The 21,919-nt window shown below is 38.4% G+C and overlaps 2 protein-coding genes across 3 annotated transcripts; both read right to left on the bottom strand.

Moving 5' to 3' along the window:
• Positions 1–1,566: 1,566 nt before the first annotated feature.
• On the bottom strand, positions 1,567–16,204 carry mier1b (mesoderm induction early response 1b, transcriptional regulator). 2 transcript variants are annotated; one of them, XM_022665474.2, is made up of 13 exons: positions 16,146–16,204; positions 14,042–14,066; positions 13,768–13,910; positions 11,869–12,042; positions 10,795–10,918; positions 9,402–9,466; positions 9,232–9,304; positions 7,303–7,454; positions 7,129–7,210; positions 5,594–5,688; positions 5,072–5,199; positions 4,039–4,166; positions 1,567–3,841 (listed from the first exon to the last, which is right to left on the bottom strand). In XM_022665474.2, the coding sequence occupies exons 1-13, from the start codon at positions 16,167–16,169 to the stop codon at positions 3,561–3,563; spliced, it is 1,494 nt and encodes a 497-aa protein (XP_022521195.2). In that variant the 5' UTR covers positions 16,170–16,204; the 3' UTR covers positions 1,567–3,560. The 2 variants fall into 2 exon arrangements, with proteins under 2 accessions (XP_022521195.2, XP_022521196.2); XM_022665475.2 differs by having other exon boundaries at positions 13,780–13,910; positions 16,146–16,203.
• Positions 16,205–18,740: 2,536 nt separating this feature from the next.
• LOC103037207 (natriuretic peptide Na-NP-like) lies at positions 18,741–21,079 on the bottom strand. The gene is made up of 2 exons (XM_007232462.4): positions 20,629–21,079; positions 18,741–19,824 (listed from the first exon to the last, which is right to left on the bottom strand). The coding sequence occupies exons 1-2, from the start codon at positions 20,719–20,721 to the stop codon at positions 19,576–19,578; spliced, it is 342 nt and encodes a 113-aa protein (XP_007232524.3). The 5' UTR covers positions 20,722–21,079; the 3' UTR covers positions 18,741–19,575.
• Between the last annotated feature and the right edge of the window lie 840 nt (positions 21,080–21,919).

The raw sequence follows: 21,919 nt of genomic DNA, 5'->3' as shown, positions 1-21,919 counted from the left end.
TCAGATATCTGATATCAGAACTATAAAACTATAAAAACACACAGGCAGCAGATTTAGAGTCTTAATGAAGAAAAAACACAAACATTTACAGTATGATTATCAAAAAGAGTCCGAATTTACATCATTACAAACCAGACATCACACTCTATACTCTCACACTCACACTATACTCACACTCGCGCACAATACTCTCACACTCGCGCACACTATACTCACATACTATACTCTCACACTATACACACACTCGCGCACACACACACACAGACGAAGGTGATGTCAATCAGAGAAGCTCCGCCCACTTACCTATTCTTTTACAGCTATTGTTATGATGTCAGACAAGCTTTAAAAAAACACTGATATATAATCCCAGTCAACTCTAATCACAGTCTATAACCCTAAATTTAGGTATTGTGATATATACTGAGGGGGCGGAGCTACAGTCTCTTATTATTAGAGTGAATACCGTATTTTTCGGACTATAAGGCGCACCGTATTATAAGACGCACTATCAAAGAACGCCTATTTTCTGCTATTTTTCCATACATAGGGCGCATCGCATTATAAGGCGCGTTAAGTGACACTAGAAAGGGTGCCTATATCAAAGTGAACAGGGGTGGCGCCATGTTTCCCTTCCCCCACCGGGGGTGGTCGCTTGCCGGTGGAGCGTCTCCGTATACAAATCTAGCTCTTTCAAAGTCAAACGAGTGCTGGATATTAATCTACACAGATTCCTCTCCTGAAAACTGTTTATTTGGGTGAGTAACGTGCTTCAGTTTATTTACAGTAAGCTTAGATTTCCAGATGTCCACTAAGGCTTGCTGCACCAGCGTTAGCATAGCTATCCGCTAGCACGCTAGCTAGTCACCTAAACTAGTAAAGTTAACCCAAACTTAAACGACAGCGTTACACTGAGTAATCCTGCGTGTTCTGGTAAGACAGTGAGATATTAGCTAGCGATTCGTCCCCCGTAGCTTGTTTTAACACGGTAAACAAGCAGATTACAGGCTGATAAAACTCACCTCTGAGAGAGTTAGCGCTTAGCATCTAGCTAATGCTAGCCAGGCAAAGCAGCACAGACTTACAGGCCGATAACTCACCTCTGAACGGTGAACGCTTAGCGATTAGCATCTAACTCTAATAATACTGCTCCAGCAGTATTAAAAGTGCTAAATTTAGAAAATACTGATCTCTGAACAGTGAAAAAGCTAGCTAGCTAAGCGGTTAGCATCTAGCTAATGCTATTGCTGCTCCAGCCTCGGAGCGGCACGGCTCTGCACGGAGTGTGTGTTTATTGCTCCTTACACCTGACGAGTAAAATTTAGATAATACTGATCTCAGTGAATAAGCTAGCTAGCTTAGCGGTTAGCATCTAGCTAATGCTATTGCTGCTCAGCCTCGGAGCTGCACGGCTCTGGACTCTGTATAGCACTGAAACTCTCTATAACGCTGCACGGAGTGTGTGTTTACTGCTCCTTACAACCTGACGAGTAAAATCCATACAAAAGGCGCACCGTATTATAAGACGCACTGTCAATTTTTGTGAAAATTAAAAGTTTTTAAGTGCGCCTTATAGTCCGAAAAATACGGTATATTTTATTATTAACGCTCTAAATGTAGGTATTGTGATCTATATATATATTTACCCTAATGAGAGACTGTAGCTCCGCCTCTTCAGTGTATAATATTAATAACGCTCTAAATGTAGGTATTGTGATGTTATACACTGAGGAGGCAAAGTTACAGTCTCATTATTAGAGTGAATATATATTAATAATGCTCTAAATGTAGGTATGTTGATGTTATGTTCACTGAGGGGGTGGAGCTACAGTCTCTCATTATAAGGGTGAATATATATTATTAACAATCTAAATGTAGGTACTGTGATATATACTGAGGAGGCAGAGCTACAGTCTCGTATTATTAGAGTGAATATATATTATTAATGCTCTAAATGTAGGTATTGTGATGTTATACACTGAGGGGGCGGAGCTACAGTCTCTCATTAGGGTTGAATGGGATGTTTATCATCATTCTGTTGAAACTCGTCTAATCGTACGACGGTAGCTATAGATGAATATGACTGTGGGCGGAGCCTGAAGAGGAGGAGTTATGTTGCGTTTTATTTACTCGGATGTCGGATGGCGAATTTGACAAAGTTACGAACATTACGTTAATTTTATACAATGAAAGTTAAAGACTTTCAGAAATTCAGAAATCCGAGTTCAAACAGAACGCAACATTAATCTGTACGAAAAACAAAGTGAATTCAGATCCGGATTCAATCACACACTACAACAGTGTGAATCTAGAGCTGCTGGGAAATGTCCAGGTGATACCTGCTGCCCGTCCCCTGTCCCCCGTCCATCAGCGTTTCAATAAAAAATATAAATATCTTAGTAAAAAAATATCAGACAAATTCCAATACAAATAGAATATACATCAGCGTCTGTGTAAAACAGTGGTGTCTCTTCATGTCCTCCACCTGTCCTCTCAGACGTTTCGCTTTGGACACAGGAGGTGGAGGTGTTCAATTCCTTACAGGACGTTCCTCTGATAAGATGAATGTCAGGACATCCCGTTAGGACGTCCCTCAAAAAAGCTGAACATCAGGACATCACATCAGGACCCTCAGAAAATTTAAATGCCAGGATGTCAGTCAGGAAAACTGACATGTCCCTCAGAAAAGCTAAACGTCTGGACGTCCTTCAGAGAAGCTAAATATCAGGATGTCCCTCAGTAAAGCTAAACGTCAGGACATCCCTCTGTGAAGCTAAACGTCAGGATGTCCCTCAGTAAAGCTAAACGTCAGGATGTCCCTCAGTGAAGCTTAACGTCAGGATGTCCCTAAAAAAAAAAAGCTATACGTCAGGATGTCCCTCAGTTAAGTTAAATATCAGGATGTCCCTCAGAAAAGCTAAACATCAGGATGTCCCTCAGTAAAGTTTAACGTCAGGATGTCCCTCAGTGAAGCTAAACGTCAGGATGTCCCTCAGTTAAGCTAAATGTCAGGATGTCCCTCAGAAAAGCTAAACATCAGGATGTCCCTCAGTAAAGTTTAACGTCAGGATGTCCCTCAGTGAAGCTTAACGTCAGGATGTCCCTAAAAAAAAAAAGCTATACGTCAGGATGTCCCTCAGTTAAGTTAAATATCAGGATGTCCCTCAGAAAAGCTAAACATCAGGATGTCCCTCAGTAAAGTTTAACGTCAGGATGTCCCTCAGTGAAGCTAAACGTCAGGATGTCCCTCAGTTAAGCTAAATGTCAGGATGTCCCTCAGAAAAGCTAAACATCAGGATGTCCCTCAGTGAAGCTAAACGTCAGGATGTCCCTCAGTGAAGCTTAACGTCAGGATGTCCCTAAAAAAAAAAAGCTATACGTCAGGATGTGCCTCAGTTAAGTTAAATATCAGGACGTCCCTTAGAGAAGCTAAACATCAGGATGTCCCTCAGTAAAGTTTAACGTCAGGATGTCCCTCAGTAAAGCCGATCATCAGGACGTCCCTGACCCTCCTGTGGTTTGCTGGATTTGGTCTGTCCTTTGGTTTCTGCTCAGTTAGCAGTTCAGTCCTCCTTGGCTCTGGACATGTCCACCTCCAGCTGGCTCAGCTCTGAATCTGTCCTGCACTTTTTGGCCAGTCTGTCGGTGGACGGGGTGGGCGTGGCGTCCTGCGGGCGTTTCGCCGCTCCGTTCCTGTCGGCCGTTGGTTCGGCGGTCCCGTTGGAGTCGTGAGGTTGTGACGGGGGGACGTCGGCGCTGTTAGAATGGACGGGTTCAATCTTCACCTCTCCGCTGGACATCAGGACAGAGTCCGAACTCGAGACACAGCTGTGACTGCTCAGACCTGCAGGACCGAAGACAGGTAGAAAACACTTAGGAAGCATAATGCAGCAGATGCAGCAAAACAGGCTGAAACCCTGATACTCCCACCACCATGTTTCACAGATGCTCTTGTGATGGAGTGCAGTGTTTTCCTGATAGATCGCTGACTGTTATTATTTTTATTACAGTACAAATCATGCATTTTAAACACTCTCTCACCGTTCTGGGTGGAGCCCTCTTCTCTCTCTGATTGGCTGGCGTTGCTGCTGGAGGTGGTTGGGGGCGGAGTCGCCGCTCGGCTGGACGCTGCGCTCTCCGTCTCGTCCAGCAGTCTGTCCATATAATCCCTACAGGAGGAACACGGTCAGTCTACAGCTCACCACCAGACTGCACCTTCTCTCTCTCTTTCTATCAATCAATCCATCAGTCCATCCATATAATCCCTAACATAGGAACATGGTCTGTCTACAGCTCACCTATCTATCTATCTATCTATCCATCCACCCATCCGTCTCCCTGCACATCTATCAATATGTCTATCTATCAAGATCTCTCCTCTATTCATCCAGCCATCTTTGCATCATTCTATCTATCCCCTATCTGCCCCTCTAACTGTTGTCTATCAGTCTACCCATCTGTCTGTTTATCCATTCATCTTTCTCTTTTCTTATAACGAACCATCGTTACACCAGTCTATCTTGTACCCATCCTTCTGTCAATCCATTTGTCTTTCCATCTCTCTATTTCTCTGTCTATTTATCTGCCTAACTGTCTGTTCATCTATCCATTTACCTATTCATCTGTGTATTTTTCTAATCAGTCTGTCCATATATTCAGCTGTGTGTCCATTCCTTCTGTAGAGTAGTGCGTCTAAATCTCTATTTATGAATCCATCCGTTCATTAATCTATCTATCCATCAGTCTAAACATCTGTTTATCTCTTCATCTGACCAGACCTGTCTATATCTCTATCTATCTATTTATACACTCATCCATCTGTACATATACCAGACCTGTCTGTCTGTCTATGTATCTGGTTTTCTGTCTTTATCTATGTCTCTACCGATCTACTGTGTTTATCCACAAATCCATCTGTGTGTCTATTCCTACATCTATCTGTATCTGTCCGTCTGTCTGTCCATCAATCTATCTAGATGTACATCCATTCATCCATCTACCTATATACCTGTCTGTCTGTCTGTCTGTGTGGTAAAAGCAGTGTATCCCTCTGTTCTGAGTGTGAAACTCTTACGTTACTCCGGGGTGAAGGTTGTACTTCCTCTTGCCGAGTCGAGTTTGCTGCGCGAAGAAATCGTATCTCTCAGACTTCTTCCACATGTAGTAAAACGCCACACACTCTCCTACTGACCGCGTCCTGACCTGCACACACACACACACACACACACACACAGCATATGTATTACCGAAAAATGACTTAGTTACTAAATTACTGTATTTTTTGCATTATGTATTACACAAAGACTGGAGCAGCATTAGCATTAGCCGCTAACCTGCTAGCCATTCGGCTGTTCAGAGGTGAGTATATTGGCCTGTAGTCTGCGTGTTTATTGTGTTAAAACAAGTTTTAGTCACCCAAATAAACAGTTTTTAGGAGAGAAATCTGTGTAGATTAACATCCAGCACTCGTTTAACTAAGATTTACAGTTTTGTTTACTTAGCTTAGCTTTACAGGTCTCGCCCCCCAGTGGTGCTTTATATTGTGAGAAATACAGTACTGATAATAATCACAGAGCACAGCCTCCACTAGTCTTACCTTGTTGGCCTGAATGAGGTGAAAGTCTTTCCCGTAGGCCTTCAGACCCTGCTCAAAATTCCTGCACTCCTCCTCCGTCCACACCGACAGCTCCTCTGAGAGAGAGAGACTTTTATTATATGACTCATTCAGTTCCTACAGATATTCTTTAAGAGCTGTCACAGGTTCACTTTGCGTAAACATACGCAGAACACGCGGTACAGCCAGTCGATAGGAGATTTACGGAACCAATGAACATAACGCTGAACTAATGTTCACAGAAGTGTTACACCCATCACTGCGCTGAAATCACGCCCTGCCATGTGAACGCAGGGTTAGGCGCTCGTACTCTCTCGCTATCTCTTTCTTTCTCTCTCTCGCACGTGTGCACTTCGTTTTTTTTTTTTTTTCTCCCTCTCTCTCTCTGAGATATTATAATACAGGAAAAAAGCTCTAATCTGCTAGACCTGAACCTCACTACACTTTTATTACTGCTCCTCACAGTAGTACAGGGAAATTCCAGCTTAAAATGTTTTGTTCCAACAAGATCTAAAAGATGGATTCTCTCATGATGACAGTCGGAGAGAAACCTGGTTTCAGTATTTAATAAAAGAGCTCGAGTCCTGTTACAATATTCCATCCCAAAAAACAAAAGTGCATATATTTATAATGAAGATTCATTTTAATTATGAAGTTAATAAAGGTGAGGATATACAGAATAACCAGTCTCTATATTTTTTACACCAAACGTACCGAACTGTGAATTTTCTGTACAGTTACACCCCTAATTCCTGCTGCAGGGTAAATGGGCGGAGCTAAACTGCTGTAGACTGAGTGGGTGGGTATATAATCTGCTGTAGACTGAGTGGGTGGGTATATAATCTGCTGTAGACTGAGTGGGTGGGCAATAAACTGCTGTAGACTGAGTGGGTGGGTATATAATCTGCTGTAGACTGAGTGGGTTGGTATATAAACTGCTGTAGACTGAGTGGGTGGGTATATAAACTGCTGTAGACTGAGTGGGTGGGTATATAATCTGCTGTAGACTGAGTGGGTGGGCAATAAACTGCTGTAGACTGAGTGGGTGGGTATATAAACTGCTGTAGACTGAGTGGGTGGGTATATAAACTGCTGTAGACTGAGTGGGTGGGTATATAATCTGCTGTAGACTGAGTGGGTGGGTATATAATCTGCTGTAGACTGAGTGGGTGGGTATATAAACTGCTATATAAACTGCTGTAGACTGAGTGGGTGGGTATATAAACTGCTGTAGACTGAGTGGGTGGGTATATAATCTGCTGTAGACTGAGTGGGTGGGTATATAAACTGCTGTAGACTGAGTGGGTGGGTATATAAACTGCTGTAGACTGAGTGGGTGGGTATATAAACTGCTGTAGACTGAGTGGGTGGGTATATAATCTGCTGTAGACTGAGTGGGTGGGTATATAATCTGCTGTAGACTGAGTGGGTGGGCAATAAACTGCTGTAGACTGAGTGGGTGGGTATATAAACTGCTGTAGACTGAGTGGGCGGGGCTAAACTGCTGTAGTTCTCACCTCTGGCTGCTTTGACGTTGAACCTCAGTCTCCTCAGAGCTTCTTCTGTATCAAAATCACATTTCACCAACTCGTACAGCGCCTGCAGTAAACACACAGATCAGAATAAAGAGGGCAGTGTAGTAGTGAGGTAGCGTAGGTGTTTCTGATAAAGTGGCCGGTCCTCTGCAGTACCTGCTCATTATCTTTGATGTGTGATCCCTCAGGAATGGCGTCCACTCCGGTCTCGTCTCCGGTTCGTTTACAGGCCTCGGCCAGGAACTCCACCACCATGTTCTCCGGCAGGAACTCCGGGTTCCACAGCAGCTGATCATCGTTTTCGTACACTGAGGAGGAACAGCAGAAACGGCTTCAGGAACTTTTATTTCATGATGCTTCATTCAAGACCAGCAGTTCCAAAACATGCTGCAGGTTTAGTGAAGCTAAGCTAAGCTAACGTTAGCCACGAGTTTTACGTTTCTCTCACTCTGTTAATAGAGCCTGCTAGACTAGTTAAACAAGACCTGTCTCATGTTTACACCCATTTAGAGAGTTTTCTTTCCACCTTAAATATGGTTATGTAGTTGCTGAGGTGTTGCTACAGTATCTGTGGTGCTTGCTTTGTTGTTGCTAAGTGGTTGCTGTGGTGTTGCTATGGATGCTATGTTGTTGCGAAGTGGTTGCCAGAAAGTTACTGAGGTGTTGCTATGGTATCCGTGGAGGATGCAATGTTTTTGCTAATTGGTTGCCGAGATGTTGCCAGGTGGTTGCTGAGGTGTTGCTATGGAATCTGTGGTGGATGCAATAGTGCTTGCTAGGTAGTTGGTGAGGTGTTGCTATGTTATGCGTGGAGGATGCAATGTTGTTGCTAATTGGTTGCCGAGATGTTGCCAGGTGGTTGCTGAGGTGTTGCTATGGAATCTGTGGTGGATGCAATAGTGCTTGCTAGGTAGTTGGTGAGGTGTTGCTATGTTATGCGTGGAGGATGCAATGTTGTTGCTAATTGGTTGCCGAGATGTTGCCAGGTGGTTGCTGAGGTGTTGCTATGGAATCTGTGGTGGATGCAATAGTGCTTGCTAGGTAGTTGGTGAGGTGTTGCTATGTTATGCGTGGAGGATGCAATGTTGTTGCTAATTGGTTGCAGAGATGTTGCCAGGTGGTTGCTGAGGTGTTGCTATGGAATCTGTGGTGGATGCAATAGTGCTTGCTAGGTAGTTGGTGAGGTGTTGCTATGTTATGCGTGGAGGATGCAATGTTGTTGCTAATTGGTTGCAGAGATGTTGCCAGGTGGTTGCTGAGGTGTTGCTATGGAATCTGTGGTGGATGCAATAGTGCTTGCTAGGTATTTGGAGAGTTGTTTTGCTATGTTTCCGTGGAGGATGCAATGTTGTTGCTAAGTGGTTGCCGAGATGTTGCCAGGTGGTTGCTGAGGTGTTGCTATGGTATCTGTGGTGGATACAAAAGTGCTTGCTAGGTAGTTGGTGAGGTGTTGCTACATTATCCGTGAAGGATGCAATGTTGTTGCTAAGTGGTTGCTGAGGTGTTTCCAGGTGTTTGCTGAGGTGTTGCAATGGTATCCGTGGTGGAAGCTAAGTATGTTGCTGCTAAGTGGTTGCTAGGGTGTTGCTATGTTATCTGGGTTATCTGGGTCAGAGTGCACACAGTTTGGTGGATTTGATATGGGCTAAAATGAATGAGAGTCAATGGGAGGAACGAAGGACAGAAATACGACAAATAAACGAGTGCAAGTCGAGACAGGTAATCCAAAATGTTTTTTTAATGCAAGTTAGTTGTTCTTGTAGGTGAGACAAATTCTTGCTTAGGGCCAACAAGATGTATGTGGACAAGATATATCAATAACTCGTGTTTAGCAAACGAGTTAGCATTAGCATTTTCAGAGTGCTTTAGGATTGGAGATGCTAAGTAAACATCAGTGAAAAGACTAAAACATTAGTGTAGCTGTAATCCTGGGTTAGTTCTTCGTGTAAAGACGTGTAAATATGTTTCATAACGATAGTGTTGCTCGTACAACATCAGTTCTCTAAAAATATGAAATAAACCTGAAACTGTAGCCCGAATGTTTGCTAAATGGAATCTAATGCTGATTGGTGGTTGTTATGGTACCTCTCTCGTTCTCCTTATATCTGCAGAGTCCTGCGGGGGTCTCAGCCTGGTACATAGAGCCCACCATGATCTCCTGTTAAACACCAGATACAGCACGGCTCAGATCCGGCACTCTGAGTAAATAATCACTTTATAGAGATAAAGATTAAAGAGAGAGAGAGGAGTTTTACCTTCTTCCAGTCCTCTGAGGGAATATAATCTTCATCCTCCTCAGACTCTTCATCTGCTTCATTATCTGAAACATACAAACCACATTTATTACTGTCCAGAGCTGCATCTTAAAGATTCTCAATGAGGTGAAGGTCTGGACTCTTTCACTATCTGACCCCATTTATTTCTGACATCGTCCTTTTGGAATATTCCCGTCCAATCAGAGAAGATCAAACAGATCCACTGATGGAATCACCTGATTTTCAGTATATTTTGGGTTCATAATGATGTTAAACCCAGACCTGACCAATCCCAGCAACCCTAGATCATAGCTCCGCCCCCACAAGCTTGTATGGTAGCACTAGGCATGACTCATGGATTTATTCTGATCTTCTTCCACTGATCCAGAGTCTGATCTTTACTCTCTTTAGTGAACTAAAACTGTTTTAAAGCTGTTTTTTGTCACTGATAACAGCCTTTTTAAAACAGGGTTCATACACCTTTTACAAGTTAAAATTAAATCACTTTTAAGGCTCATTTTCAAGTTTTTCCAGCACCTTTCTGCTGTGGTCAATTAATGATAACAGAGATATCTCAAAACTGTGATTCAGCCATGATCAGTATATCACAACACTATTCTCCACACTTTACAGAGACTAAAAATACTTCTAAGTAAGTAAATAGCAGGAATTATGGATTTATTGGTGTTCATATCAATAATACCAATGTTCTTCATGTTTACCCTATTTATTTGATTGAGCAGTTACTGTAGTATAAGAGCATTAATGCATATATATACTCAGAATTATTGATTTGCTTTTTGTCACACTGCAAGAGATGATATTATGTTATGTACACACAACCAGAACTGTGTTCAGTAATAGCAGAAGAAGAAATTAAAGCCTTTTTTATTTTTTTCTTTAAGTGAACTTACTTAATCAGATCAGTTATTTATTGTCAAATAAATGTAGTTAGAATTTTAAGCACTTTCCAGTCCTGGAAAACAGTGTGTGTGTGTGGTAAAGCTCTTACTTTCACTATTACAGAACATTTCCCTGAGAGTTCTAGTGTTCTGATGTTTTTCCTACCATTTGTACGATTTCACCAGATTTTTTTGGAAAATGATGTTCCCCACTGTCCTTCAACTTTTTAATAATGCTTTGGACAGTTTTTAACTTGATTTTAGTTGTTTCCACTACAATCTCCTTCGATGTTTCCCTGATTATTGCATGATGCCAATAATTTGACCCTTATGAAACATATTTTTCGATTTCCACATGATTGTTTAACAATTGAGAAGCTACTCCCTGCATCAGTTAGGGTTAAATATTTAGTTACAGCTTAAACATACTAATCACCCATGCAGTAATTTTAATTTTAAGAATTTTAGAAGTGTGCAGTAAAGGTTCTTACTCTGGAAGTAGCTGCGGTTCTGAGGCCGGATCAACTCAGCGGTGCTGCGGCTCTTAACAGAACACGATCGACCTTCAGCCACGACCTGATTCTCCACCTCCTTACACAGCTTCACCACCTCCTCCTGATACACACACACATTACACACACCATTAGAGCATTATAGAGCATTATAGAGCGCCCCCTACGCTTCCTGTAGTGTTTTACAGTCTGTCAGAATGAGCGTGTTGTGGATCATATGAACATTATAGAGCATTATAGAGCGCCCCCTATACTTCCTTTAGTGTATTAAAGTCTGTCAGAATGAGTGTGTTGTGGATCATATGAACATTATAGAGCATTATAGAGCGCCCCCTACGCTTCCTGTAGTGTATTACAGTCTGTCAGAATGAGCGTGTTGTGGATCATATGAACATTATAGAGCATTATAGAGCGCCCCCTATACTTCCTTTAGTGTATTAAAGTCTGTCAGAATGAGTGTGTTGTGGATCATATGAACATTATAGAGCATTATAGAGCGCCCCCTATACTTCCTGTAGTGTATTACAGTCTGTCAGAATGAGTGTGTTGTGGATCATATGAACATTATAGAGCATTATAGAGCATTATAGAGCGCCACTTACACTTCCTGTAGTGTATTACAGTCTGTCGGAATGAGCGTGTTGTGGATCATATAAACATTATAGAGCATTATAGAGCATTATAGAGCGCCACTTACACTTCCTGTAGTGTATTACAGTCTGTCAGAATGAGCGTGTTGTGGATCATATAAACATTATAGAGCATTATAGAGCATTATAGAGCGCCACTTACACTTCCTGTAGTGTATTACAGTCTGTCAGAATGAGCGTGTTGTGGATCATATGAGCATTATAGAGCATTATAGAGCATTATAGAGCGCCACTTACACTTCCTGTAGTGTATTACAGTCTATCAGAATGAGCGTGTTGTGGATCATATGAGCATTATAGAGCATTATAGAGCATTATAGAGCGCCACTTACACTTCCTGTAGTGTATTACAGTCTGTCAGAATGATTAAACTGTGTTGTGAATAATTCAGCATATTAAATACCTTATTCCTCTTCAGTTCCTCCGTACTCTGACTGCTCTCATCATTATCCAGCTCCTCCACTTCATCCTCCTCATCTTCCTCTTCCTCCTCCTCATCCTCCTCCTCTTCCTCAGGGGATCCTCCCCCTCCGTAACCGTACAGATTCAGAAGCTCCTGAATGGGCATCTCTCCTTCCTGAGAGATACAACACAAACTGTGCTTCAGTTCACTGACGGTACATGGCTTTACAATGGTAAGACTCAGTATTTATACAGAAAGAACTATACAATATATTAATATATTAAATACTTTTATTTACTGGGGACTGTTCTGGAAGAACCCATCTCTAAAAATGGCTAATATCTACTATTATACAACTTTCCATTGAAACTAAGTTCTATTTTTAGGCTCTGAGCAGACGGTAAAAATACAGTGAGTAAACAGGGAAACGGATGACAGCAGTGAGTAAGGAAAAACAAGGTAAAGCTTTTAAATATATTTGGAGTGATGTTTCTGTTCAGACAGCACCATAAGAAGCCAAAAAAAATGAGTTTTTTATGCATTCTTGAGTTGAACGTTAAAAACTGTTGATGATGTTTTTATCAGTAATTTTAGGATGCTATGTGAAGGGGAGTTGGAGAACTTAAACTGAGGACAACACCTGAAAAAAGAAACTCACCAAACTCCTAACATAACATAACATAACATAACAAACCAATTATTATAATTATTAAGTGTAGAGAGACTCCGCCCACATAGCTGATGATGATAACGACGAGGTTTAGTAAAGTTCTTTAGTCTTTTTCACTAAACTGCAGTGTGAAACCGAAACTTACCGGATCAAATTTGGTATATACAGTTTATTTTATATATAGTGTTTATTTTATTTATTTATTCTTTTAATTTATCTAATTTTATCTTTTACTTATTTGTTTTATTACTGGTTTTACTTTTGGCTTTTTACTTTTCATCCTTTTATCAAGTCATTTTAGTTCCATCTTTTACCTTTTTTTGTTGTATAATTTTGGTGTTATTTTCTCTGTATTTTATTGCTTTACATTTTATGCCTATCTGCATATCTCTTTATTCTGAGTTATTTTATTTCTTCTCAGTTAAATCTTACATTGTTTGCTTGTTTTTATAATTTAAACTTTTTTTTTTAGTCCCTTTAATTTTGTAAACACTCAGCAGCATTAAAAATGAGGGTTACCCTCAATGTATTACAGGGTTCTTGCTCCATTTTATAAGTCAAATTTAATGCTGTTTAAGACCCTAATAAATATAATTTATAATATAATTTACATATAATAAGGCCCAAAAATGTAGTCATGACCTTTTAAGTAGAAAATAATTTAGTGTATTGAAAATTAAAACTCAACGTTTTGCATTTATCAATTTTGTTCCATTGTGATGCAGAATATAGCATGTTAGCTAGCTTTCCGCTAATGTTAACTAGGTCTCTGCTAACCCTGGTTTTCTCCACAGTGACGTAGCTAACTCGCCGCTAACGTTAGTATCTTAGCTAGCTCGTTGCTAAAGTTAACACAGCTAACCTTAGTTTTCTCCCGTTAATGTTAGCTAGCTCTGCACTAACTACACTAATTTAAGATTTTAATGATAAAGATTTTAATTTAAGGTATTTTAAGACTTTTTAAGGACCCGTGGGAACCCTGGTATTACCGAGTGGAAATAAAGGTCAATTGATTGATTGATAATAAACATATAAACCTTTTGTGCAGAAGCTGGTCTGAATTTTCAGGTGTGAAAATGTTCTAAAATATGTTTCTGAAATGATAATCTGACGTTTGGTTTCCAGTATTTTGGCCTCTCCACATTGAAACAGATGGAAGGCTGGAAATAAGCACCCGGCTGGATATGATGGAGTGATATAATGATGAAATGACGGAATGATGCACTCACTCTGTTACTCACTCTGTTCAGGTCGTCGATCTCGTTGCGGAAGTTGGTCTCTCCCTCCATAAGCTCCTCCTCCTCCATGGTGCGCTCATCGTCAAATTCCTGCACCAGCATTTCAGCCGAAGGGTCGAAGTCCACCGAAACCCCTGCAGCAGAACCACGCCCCCATCAGCCCTGATCCACCACAACACCTCACAACCACCAGAAATCAAAAACACAATCTACACTGATACAGATCTGCTCAGAGAAACTCCCACAACTTCAGACTGAGGCTTACCTGGGCTTGAATTCCCCAAGGAGGACTGCAGGAGACAGACAGAGAGACAGACAGACAGAGAGAGAGACAGACAGAGAGAGAGAGACAGGGTCAGAGAATGATCAGCTCATCTTCAACAATAATTTAGATGCTTCACAGTTCCTGAAGGATTACTAACGCTCAGAGCTGGATGATACGTCCAAAACGTAAATCACAATATATATATATATAGACCTAGGAAAAAATAAGAGAGCACTTAAAAATGATGAGTTTCTTTGATTTTACCAAATTAAAACCTCTGGAATATAATCAAGAGGAAGATGGATGATCACAAACCATCAAACCACCAAACTGAACTGCTTGAATTTTTACACCAGGAGTAAAGCAGCATAAAGTTATCCAAAAGCAGTGTGTAAGACTGGTGGAGGAGAACATGACGCCAAGATGCATGATTAAAAACTGTGATTAAAAACCAACCAGGGTTATTCCACCAAATATTGATTATTTCTGAACTCTTAAAACTTTATGAATATGAACTTGTTTTCTTTGCATTATTTGAGGTCTGAAAGCTCTGCATCTTTTTTGTTATTTCAGTCATTTCTCATTTTCTGTAAATAAATGCTCTAAATGAGAATATTTTTATTTGTAATTTGGGAGAAATGTTGTCTGTAGTTTATAGAATAAAACAACAATGTTCATTTTACTCAAACATAAACCTATAAATAGCAAAATCAGAGAAACTGATTCAGAAACTGAAGTGATATCTTTAATTTTCTCGAGAGCTGGAGAACTTAGGTCACTACAGTATAATTGATAATTCCAACAGAGATACGAACAGTATAAATCCACCGTCGTGCTGTACATCACACACACAGTAGTGCTGGGCGGTATGACCAAAAATGTATATCACAGTATTTTTATTTTATCTTATTTATCTTATTCAGACTTTATTATCAGAAAAACAGCTGAAGAATGTGAACAATAGACTTTAGAAAAAGATATGCAACAACTTCAACATGGCTTATTTTTTTAAATAGTTCCATAAACACTACAAATGGACCCAATATACTCAGCATTTAAGTATTTAAAATATATATATCAATTTATATTGTTTTTCTGAAGACATTAGAGGCATTACTGTATTAAAATCAGCCACAGTTGCCTTCTCTCTCCAGTTAATAAATACGTACAGTTTAGTTTGCATTAAAATATAATATCATTCAAGCTACAGTATTAATATATTTAAAACAGCTTTAGTTTTAGGGAGTTTTATTTCATTTGCTGAATAAATGAAGATTTGACTTTCAGTATATAATAATAATCTGGATTGATAGGCAGCATATAGTGAATTACACTGAATTAAACTGAATTTAAACCTGAATTAGTGATAAACTGGCAACATAAAATGAAACTGAATACGTATTAATGTAACAACCTGGTCATAGTCTGTAAAACTGAATTTAGTGGAAAAATAATTAAGTTTGTCCGTCATATAAATTGATAATCTGGAGTGACGGGCAAAGTATACTGAATTACACTGAAATAAACTTAATTTTAAACCAAATTACAGATAAACTGATGATTTTGGTGAAGCAGACTCGCAGTGTAAAACTGATTTTTATATTTATATGATTTAAAATGCAGTATAATGTGAATGATCAGCCCTATAAGTGTATTTAAATGCGGATTTAGATCCGAATTGAGATGTGGAACAGTGTGGAAGTTTGAGCTTTAGCTTCATTATCTCAGATTCAGATTTAACACACTGCAGCCCGTAACCCGCTCACAGAACTGATATTACTGAATAAAAAACACCGGAATAATAAAACCGTATTATTACATCACTACCCGCGCGCCGCCGCGGAATGCGCTTTATTTTAACCCGCTTTAATCCGGATTGAAATCCGCTAACAGGCTAACAGTGCTAATAAGTTTACAGTGGCGGGTATTTGTGTTAAAATCAACAAGTTTAAAGGCGGGAAAAGCCCGGTACTGCCCGCGCGCCGCTGCGGGGCTGAGTGCGGGGCCGTGGTGAGCGCGCGGGGCGCGGGGAGAGCGCGAGACCGCAGAAATCCCGCACTTTATTCCCTGTTTTTAGGAGAAATCAGGAGAGTTTCCGTCCTACCTCCGCCATATTCCGCCGCTGCATACGGGTCACTCAGGGGGCGGGGCCGCGGGAAGACCCGGATGAAGCAGAGCTGATCAGAGTGATTAAACTGCTTTAATTATTAATAAATTAGAATTAATATAAATTAATATACAGCACCATATATATGTATGGAGAAACATTCTCCTTGGTTGTTTTATTATTATTTTAATTTTATTATTTTTCCTACACTGTAAATTAATAATGAAGTGGTCAAACTTATGAGGGCCAGTTCCATCATAACGTTTTTTCATAGGGGATTTTGTTTCATTACTTAATTTTTTTCCTAAACTCATTTTTGTCGTTACTTAGTTGAGTAGTTTTTGCCATAATATGGACTAGAACAGGTCTCAGACCGGGTGTTAAGGAGCTAAAATTAGCTTTTATTTTATTTTATTTTTCAGTTCCACCTTAAATACTGCAGCCTCTACCTTCTTTTGCACCATTTAAGGTGGAATGGGAAAGTTAGCTAGCTATCCATTGATTTAAGCTAATTTTTATTTATTTATTTTTATTAGTTTCAGTAGATTCATTGTTTTATTTAAGCTGTTAATTTAATACAGAGGTAAGAAGCAGTTAGATAAATAAATGAATCTGAAAAATAATTTATCAGGAGAAATCTTATAATATATAGTTTGTCAACTAATGTTTATAAGGTAAACAGAGGGGGGTGTAATTCCTCTGTAACTTATAAAAGTGATATATCTTTAATAAAATACAAATATTTATACTTAGTAGTGAAAGAGCAGAGCTTGGTTTGGTTAGTAGAACATTTTCTGAAAGTTACAGATAACGTTCTTAAAACGTTCAAATCTGTCAAGTTTTCTGGATGTTCTTAAAATCTTTTATTGAACACTTTTAAACGTTCTGGTAACATCACTTGTGTCAATGTTTTAATTTTTAGTTGATGTTAGTTGATGGTACTGAAAATGTTTCCGTAATGTTAGTATTGGTCTAGCAGAGAAACATTCATGAAACGTTTCAAAACGTTGATAAACGTTCTCATAGCGTTCTCTGTTACGGTGTGAATATTGACAGATGTTTTGATTTAGTTTCAGTTTTTTAATTGAAATGTATACTAGTTTTAGTCACATATTACTTGTTTAGTCATCATTAGTTTTAGAATCTAATAAAACAGATTTTTATGTACAGATTTATTGTTGTACTGTTTTAGATTTGTACTATTATTTTGAGATTATTTATTTATTATTAATGTTTATTAAAACAAATAGCTTTTAGGTTTCGGTACATTAAAATTATGCTAATATTAAAAGGTTTTAAAGCAACTACGCTATAAAGATGAGAAAAATAAAGTCAAGTAACTAAAAATTAAACACTTCTACTGCAGTACAGGTTTCTACTAACATTACTGACGTTCTGTATCTGGACTTTTATTAATTAACCACTATATTTACACAATATGTGGGGCACTCCGATCACTGATCAATAATACTGTTTATTATAGATAAGTATCCAATTTGTCAGTCTTTCACCTTTTCATTTAGCTTTTATTAGTTGATGAAAAAATCTTATTAAATGTCACTATAATTTTCATGATAAATAAATTATGAATCAATATCTTTTGTAAACTGGGAATATGGTATGCAGGGTGTAGTGCAGCAAATAAATAATAAAAAATAAATAAGTCAAAAGGTATAAAAGAACAGTATTTATTATTTAGATAACAGTGTTATTATGTGACAGTTTCATCGGGATCATCTTCCCAGACCCAGATTAGGTTTAATCCCATCATTAATTTCATGACCTGGAAACTGACCCAACATGACTATTTGTTTTTTATTTAAAACAAAAAAACAAATCATACATATTAACACACACTATACACGTACAGTATAAGCAGGAACAAATGTGCAGGAAAGTATTTACAAATAGTAATAAAAATAATAACAATAATCAGATAATAGCATCAGTGTTACTGATATAAAATAAACTTTCAGTGATGCAGCTGCAGCAGCGACGCATGGGCCTGAGGCCTGTAACATTACTGAACTTAATATACTCTATATATCGTTTTATATAGAGAGCAAAAAATAATGTTTTAAATGCTGTTAGGACTCGATCCAGACCAGAACATACTGTAAATGTGAGGAGAGTAATAATACTATTGAGCATCACAAGTGATAGGAGGAGTCCTAATGAGTGGGTTGGGTAATTGAGTAAATTGGGGAGAAAATGGGAAAAAAATAGAAATAATATTATTTTTACCGTATCGATTGGGTGTTAGCTAGTTTTCCAGCTAACAATATTTAGTTAGTAGAACAGTTAACAAAAAACGGATTTTATGGATGTTCTTAGAACATTTTTATTTAACATGATATTTAACATTTTACAATGTTCCCAAACATTTACAACATCAAAGGGATTGAAAGCATTTAATAATAAACTCGAAATAAAAATGAATAAAATAGTAAAAAAAAAAAAGTACTAATTTTAAATCAATATTTTACTATTTACTATTTACTATGTTTTTTAATCGTTACAGTTAACAAAAAATGGATTTTATGGATGTTCTTAGAACATTTTTATTTGACTATTTTTTTTTAACGCTGTGGTAACATTGCTGCAACATCACTTGTGTCAGTGTTTCAAATGTTTAGTTTTTAACTTTTACCGTTTCCATAATGTTAATATTCGTCAGGATGGGAATCAATCAATTAAGCTTTATTTTCACTCGGGAAAAAACATTAAGAGAATGTTTCTGATAATTTACAACATCAAAGGGATTAAAAGCCTTTAATAATAAACTCGAAATAAAAAGGAATCAAGTAGTAAAAAAATAATAATAATAAAAAAGTACTACATATTAAATCAACATTTAACATGTATAAATAAAATATAAATGTACAACAGAAAATTCTAAAATACCATAAAAAACTAATTGACACATAAAAAGTAAAATATAAAATAAGTAAAAAGATAATAGTAAAAGTAAAGTAAAATGTTAAGAATGGTAAGAAATGATAAAATGAATAATAGAACTAAGAACAAGAATGAAAATATAAAACATTAGAATAAAAAATAAAAGTAATAATAAATAAAATAAAAGAAATGTTATTAAAAGAATGTTATGTGAGAAACTTTATAATAATGTTGTGATGCTAACTAGCATTAGCATCCTGGAACATTATCTCTAGTATTGTAACTAGTTAGCTATCAGAAAGCTGGACTACAACTCGACGAGGCTGTCAATCACTTCATTCCTAAGTGTAGCCCCGCCTCCTTCTTCTCTACGTAAATAAAAATGAGATGCAAAGTGGGCGGGGCTTTTCGTCACTGAAGTGTGATACAGTGTTCAGGATCTCCACAGGGCTGCTGGGTAATATATCAGTATCCAGTCTTTAGTCCGTTCAGCACTGTAAACTCCGCCCCCTCAGGCTGTAATTCCACTCTAATTCCCAGGTGGCGCCACTTCTGCCGTTTTGCAGCCCATCCCGCTCAGGTCGCTGATCCGGTCCATCTTAAACCCGAAGCAGTTTTTACGTTTCTCACGTTTGTTCGTTTGCTTGTTCGTTTGTTTGTTTGTAGGTTTTTTCCGTACAGGTGTTGAGCTCCTCCCTCGTGACTCCGCCTCCTGAACCACACCTGTCACATTAGCCCGCAGGGTGGCGACAGTTACCGTCACGTTGGCTGCTGGCACCTGGAGCACAGACAGGTAAGAGAAAGTAATTAACATACAGGTTAATTTATGTACGGTTAATTCTGCACAGGTAACACACAGTCTAATCAATATACAGGTAACACACAGTCTAATTAACATACAGGTAACACTGGTTATTTACCAAAAATGTACCACACACATACACTTACACACAGGTTAATTAACAATCAGGTAACACAGGTTAATTAACACACAGACAAGTTAACACACAGGTAAATTGAAACACAGGTAACAATTAATTAATTAATATACAACACTGGTTATTTACCACAAATGTAACACATAGGTTAATTAATGCAGAGGTAACACAGTTTAATTAATATACAGATAATACTGGCTATTTAACACAAATGTAACAAATAAGTTAATTACCAACCAGGTAACATAGGTTCATTAACACAGAGATAAATTAATGCACAGGTAACACACAGGTTCATTAACACAACACTTAACATGCAGGTAAATTAACACAATGGTAACAAACTGGTTAATTTACATCAGCTAACATAATACTTAACACAAAGATACATTAACGCACAGTTAAAAGAACTCGTTAATTAACACACAGGTTAATTAACAACCAGGTAACACACATATACGTTAACACACAGATAACACACAGGTTAATTACCAGCACTGGTTAATGAACAGACAGAGTGCAGTAACTGCAGGTGTGCATGCAGGTAAAGTGTGGTAGAGTGTGTGGTATATATATATCAGGTGTGCAGGTGTAAAAAGGTGAGTCAGTATAAACTCTGTACAGGTGTGCAGTAAATCACTGACCTTCTCCTTGACCACAGGTACGCTCTCTCCGGACGGTACGAGGAACAGACTGAGCATCAGAACACCACAAATCAACAGGTGAGGAATTTCCATCGTCCAAACACTTTCCTCACCTCAACTAACATGAGCGTTACCTGCAGAGTCACCTGACCTCACGTAACCTCACCTGGCCTGCTCTCAGCTCACCTGGCTGGGCATTTCTGTGCAGACGCAGCCAGAGCCCGGCTTTATAACACACTGATGATGTCATACGCCCCACCCTCACCTGGGCTCAGGTAATGACACTCTGTACACCGGCCAGAAGTATCCGGACACCCAAACATTCCAAACATTCCAAACACCTGTCTCATTCACAAATCAGGAGTATTGATCATTGTTCTATTGTTCTTTACGTTTCACTATTGTTACAAAGTCAAAAAGCCAATACTAAATAACCCAGTAACAGTGTAAAGTTTGGACATGCCTTAAATTCAGTGTTTTTTTATTATTTAAAAATGTTCTGTATTGTAGATTAATACTAAACTCATCCAAACTATGAAGAAAAACACATGGAATTATTTACTAAACAAAAATAAGTGTTAAATAATCCATGTCTTTATAAAGTATCTCCTCTTGTTTAGATGATGAGTTTTGAACATCTCTGCTGGATTTTCTCAGTCAGTTTTATGAGGTAGAATCACCTGGAATTCAGGCTTTCAGTTAACAGCTGTGCTGAACTCATCAAGAGTTAATTACTTGAATTTCTTGTCTCTTAATGTGAAGTTTGAGAGCATCAGTTAAAGTAAAGTAGTGAAGAGGTAGAGTTACAGGTATACAGTGAATAGTGAATATTTGAGTAATGTTCGAATCCAGATTATGGCAACAACCACAGTTGCAAAGACCATTGGAAATGTTATAATGATGGAACTGGCACTCATCAGAACCACCCCAGGAAAGAAAGGAAGAGCGAGAGTTTCCTCTGTTGTACAGGATAAATTCATCAGAGTTTCCAGCCTCAGAAGCCACAAGTCTGATAGATCACTTCAATATTCATTTACTATGTAGGAAAGAATTGATAATATGAATTTATTGTATGGATTACTATTGTATAACTATTGTAATTAATTATGTTTTTCTGGAACCATGGAGCAACATGGAACAACAAGACAATAGATAAACATAAAGTGCAAGAATGTAACAATAGTGCAACATGATACTATAACACTACAATACATACAATAAATACAGCAGATGAGACAATGTAACAGAAAGGACAGTGCAGTACTGATACTGTATAATTAAATGTGCATAG

This window comes from Astyanax mexicanus, chromosome 8, assembly GCF_023375975.1.
Source record: "Astyanax mexicanus isolate ESR-SI-001 chromosome 8, AstMex3_surface, whole genome shotgun sequence".
In the NCBI taxonomy this organism is placed as follows: domain Eukaryota; kingdom Metazoa; phylum Chordata; class Actinopteri; order Characiformes; family Acestrorhamphidae; genus Astyanax; species Astyanax mexicanus.
The sequence above is the reverse complement of the archived record's forward strand: the minus strand, read 5'-3'. Positions and strand labels throughout refer to the sequence as shown.

Excerpts from the sequence above, each read along its gene's own strand:
- mier1b (XM_022665474.2), bottom strand. The coding sequence starts at position 16,169 with ATGCAGCGGCGGAATATGGCGGAG. Across the intron at positions 12,043-13,767 it reads TGAACAGAGTGAGTAACAGA|GAAGGAGAGATGCCCATTCA; the intron begins GTGAGTGCATCA and ends TGTATCTCTCAG. Across the intron at positions 9,305-9,401 it reads CCTCAGAGGACTGGAAGAAG|GAGATCATGGTGGGCTCTAT; the intron begins GTAAAACTCCTC and ends GGTGTTTAACAG.
- LOC103037207 (XM_007232462.4), bottom strand. The coding sequence starts at position 20,721 with ATGGAAATTCCTCACCTGTTGATTTGTGGTGTTCTGATGCTCAGTCTG. Across the intron at positions 19,825-20,628 it reads TACCTGTGGTCAAGGAGAAG|GTGCCAGCAGCCAACGTGAC; the intron begins GTCAGTGATTTA and ends TCTGTGCTCCAG.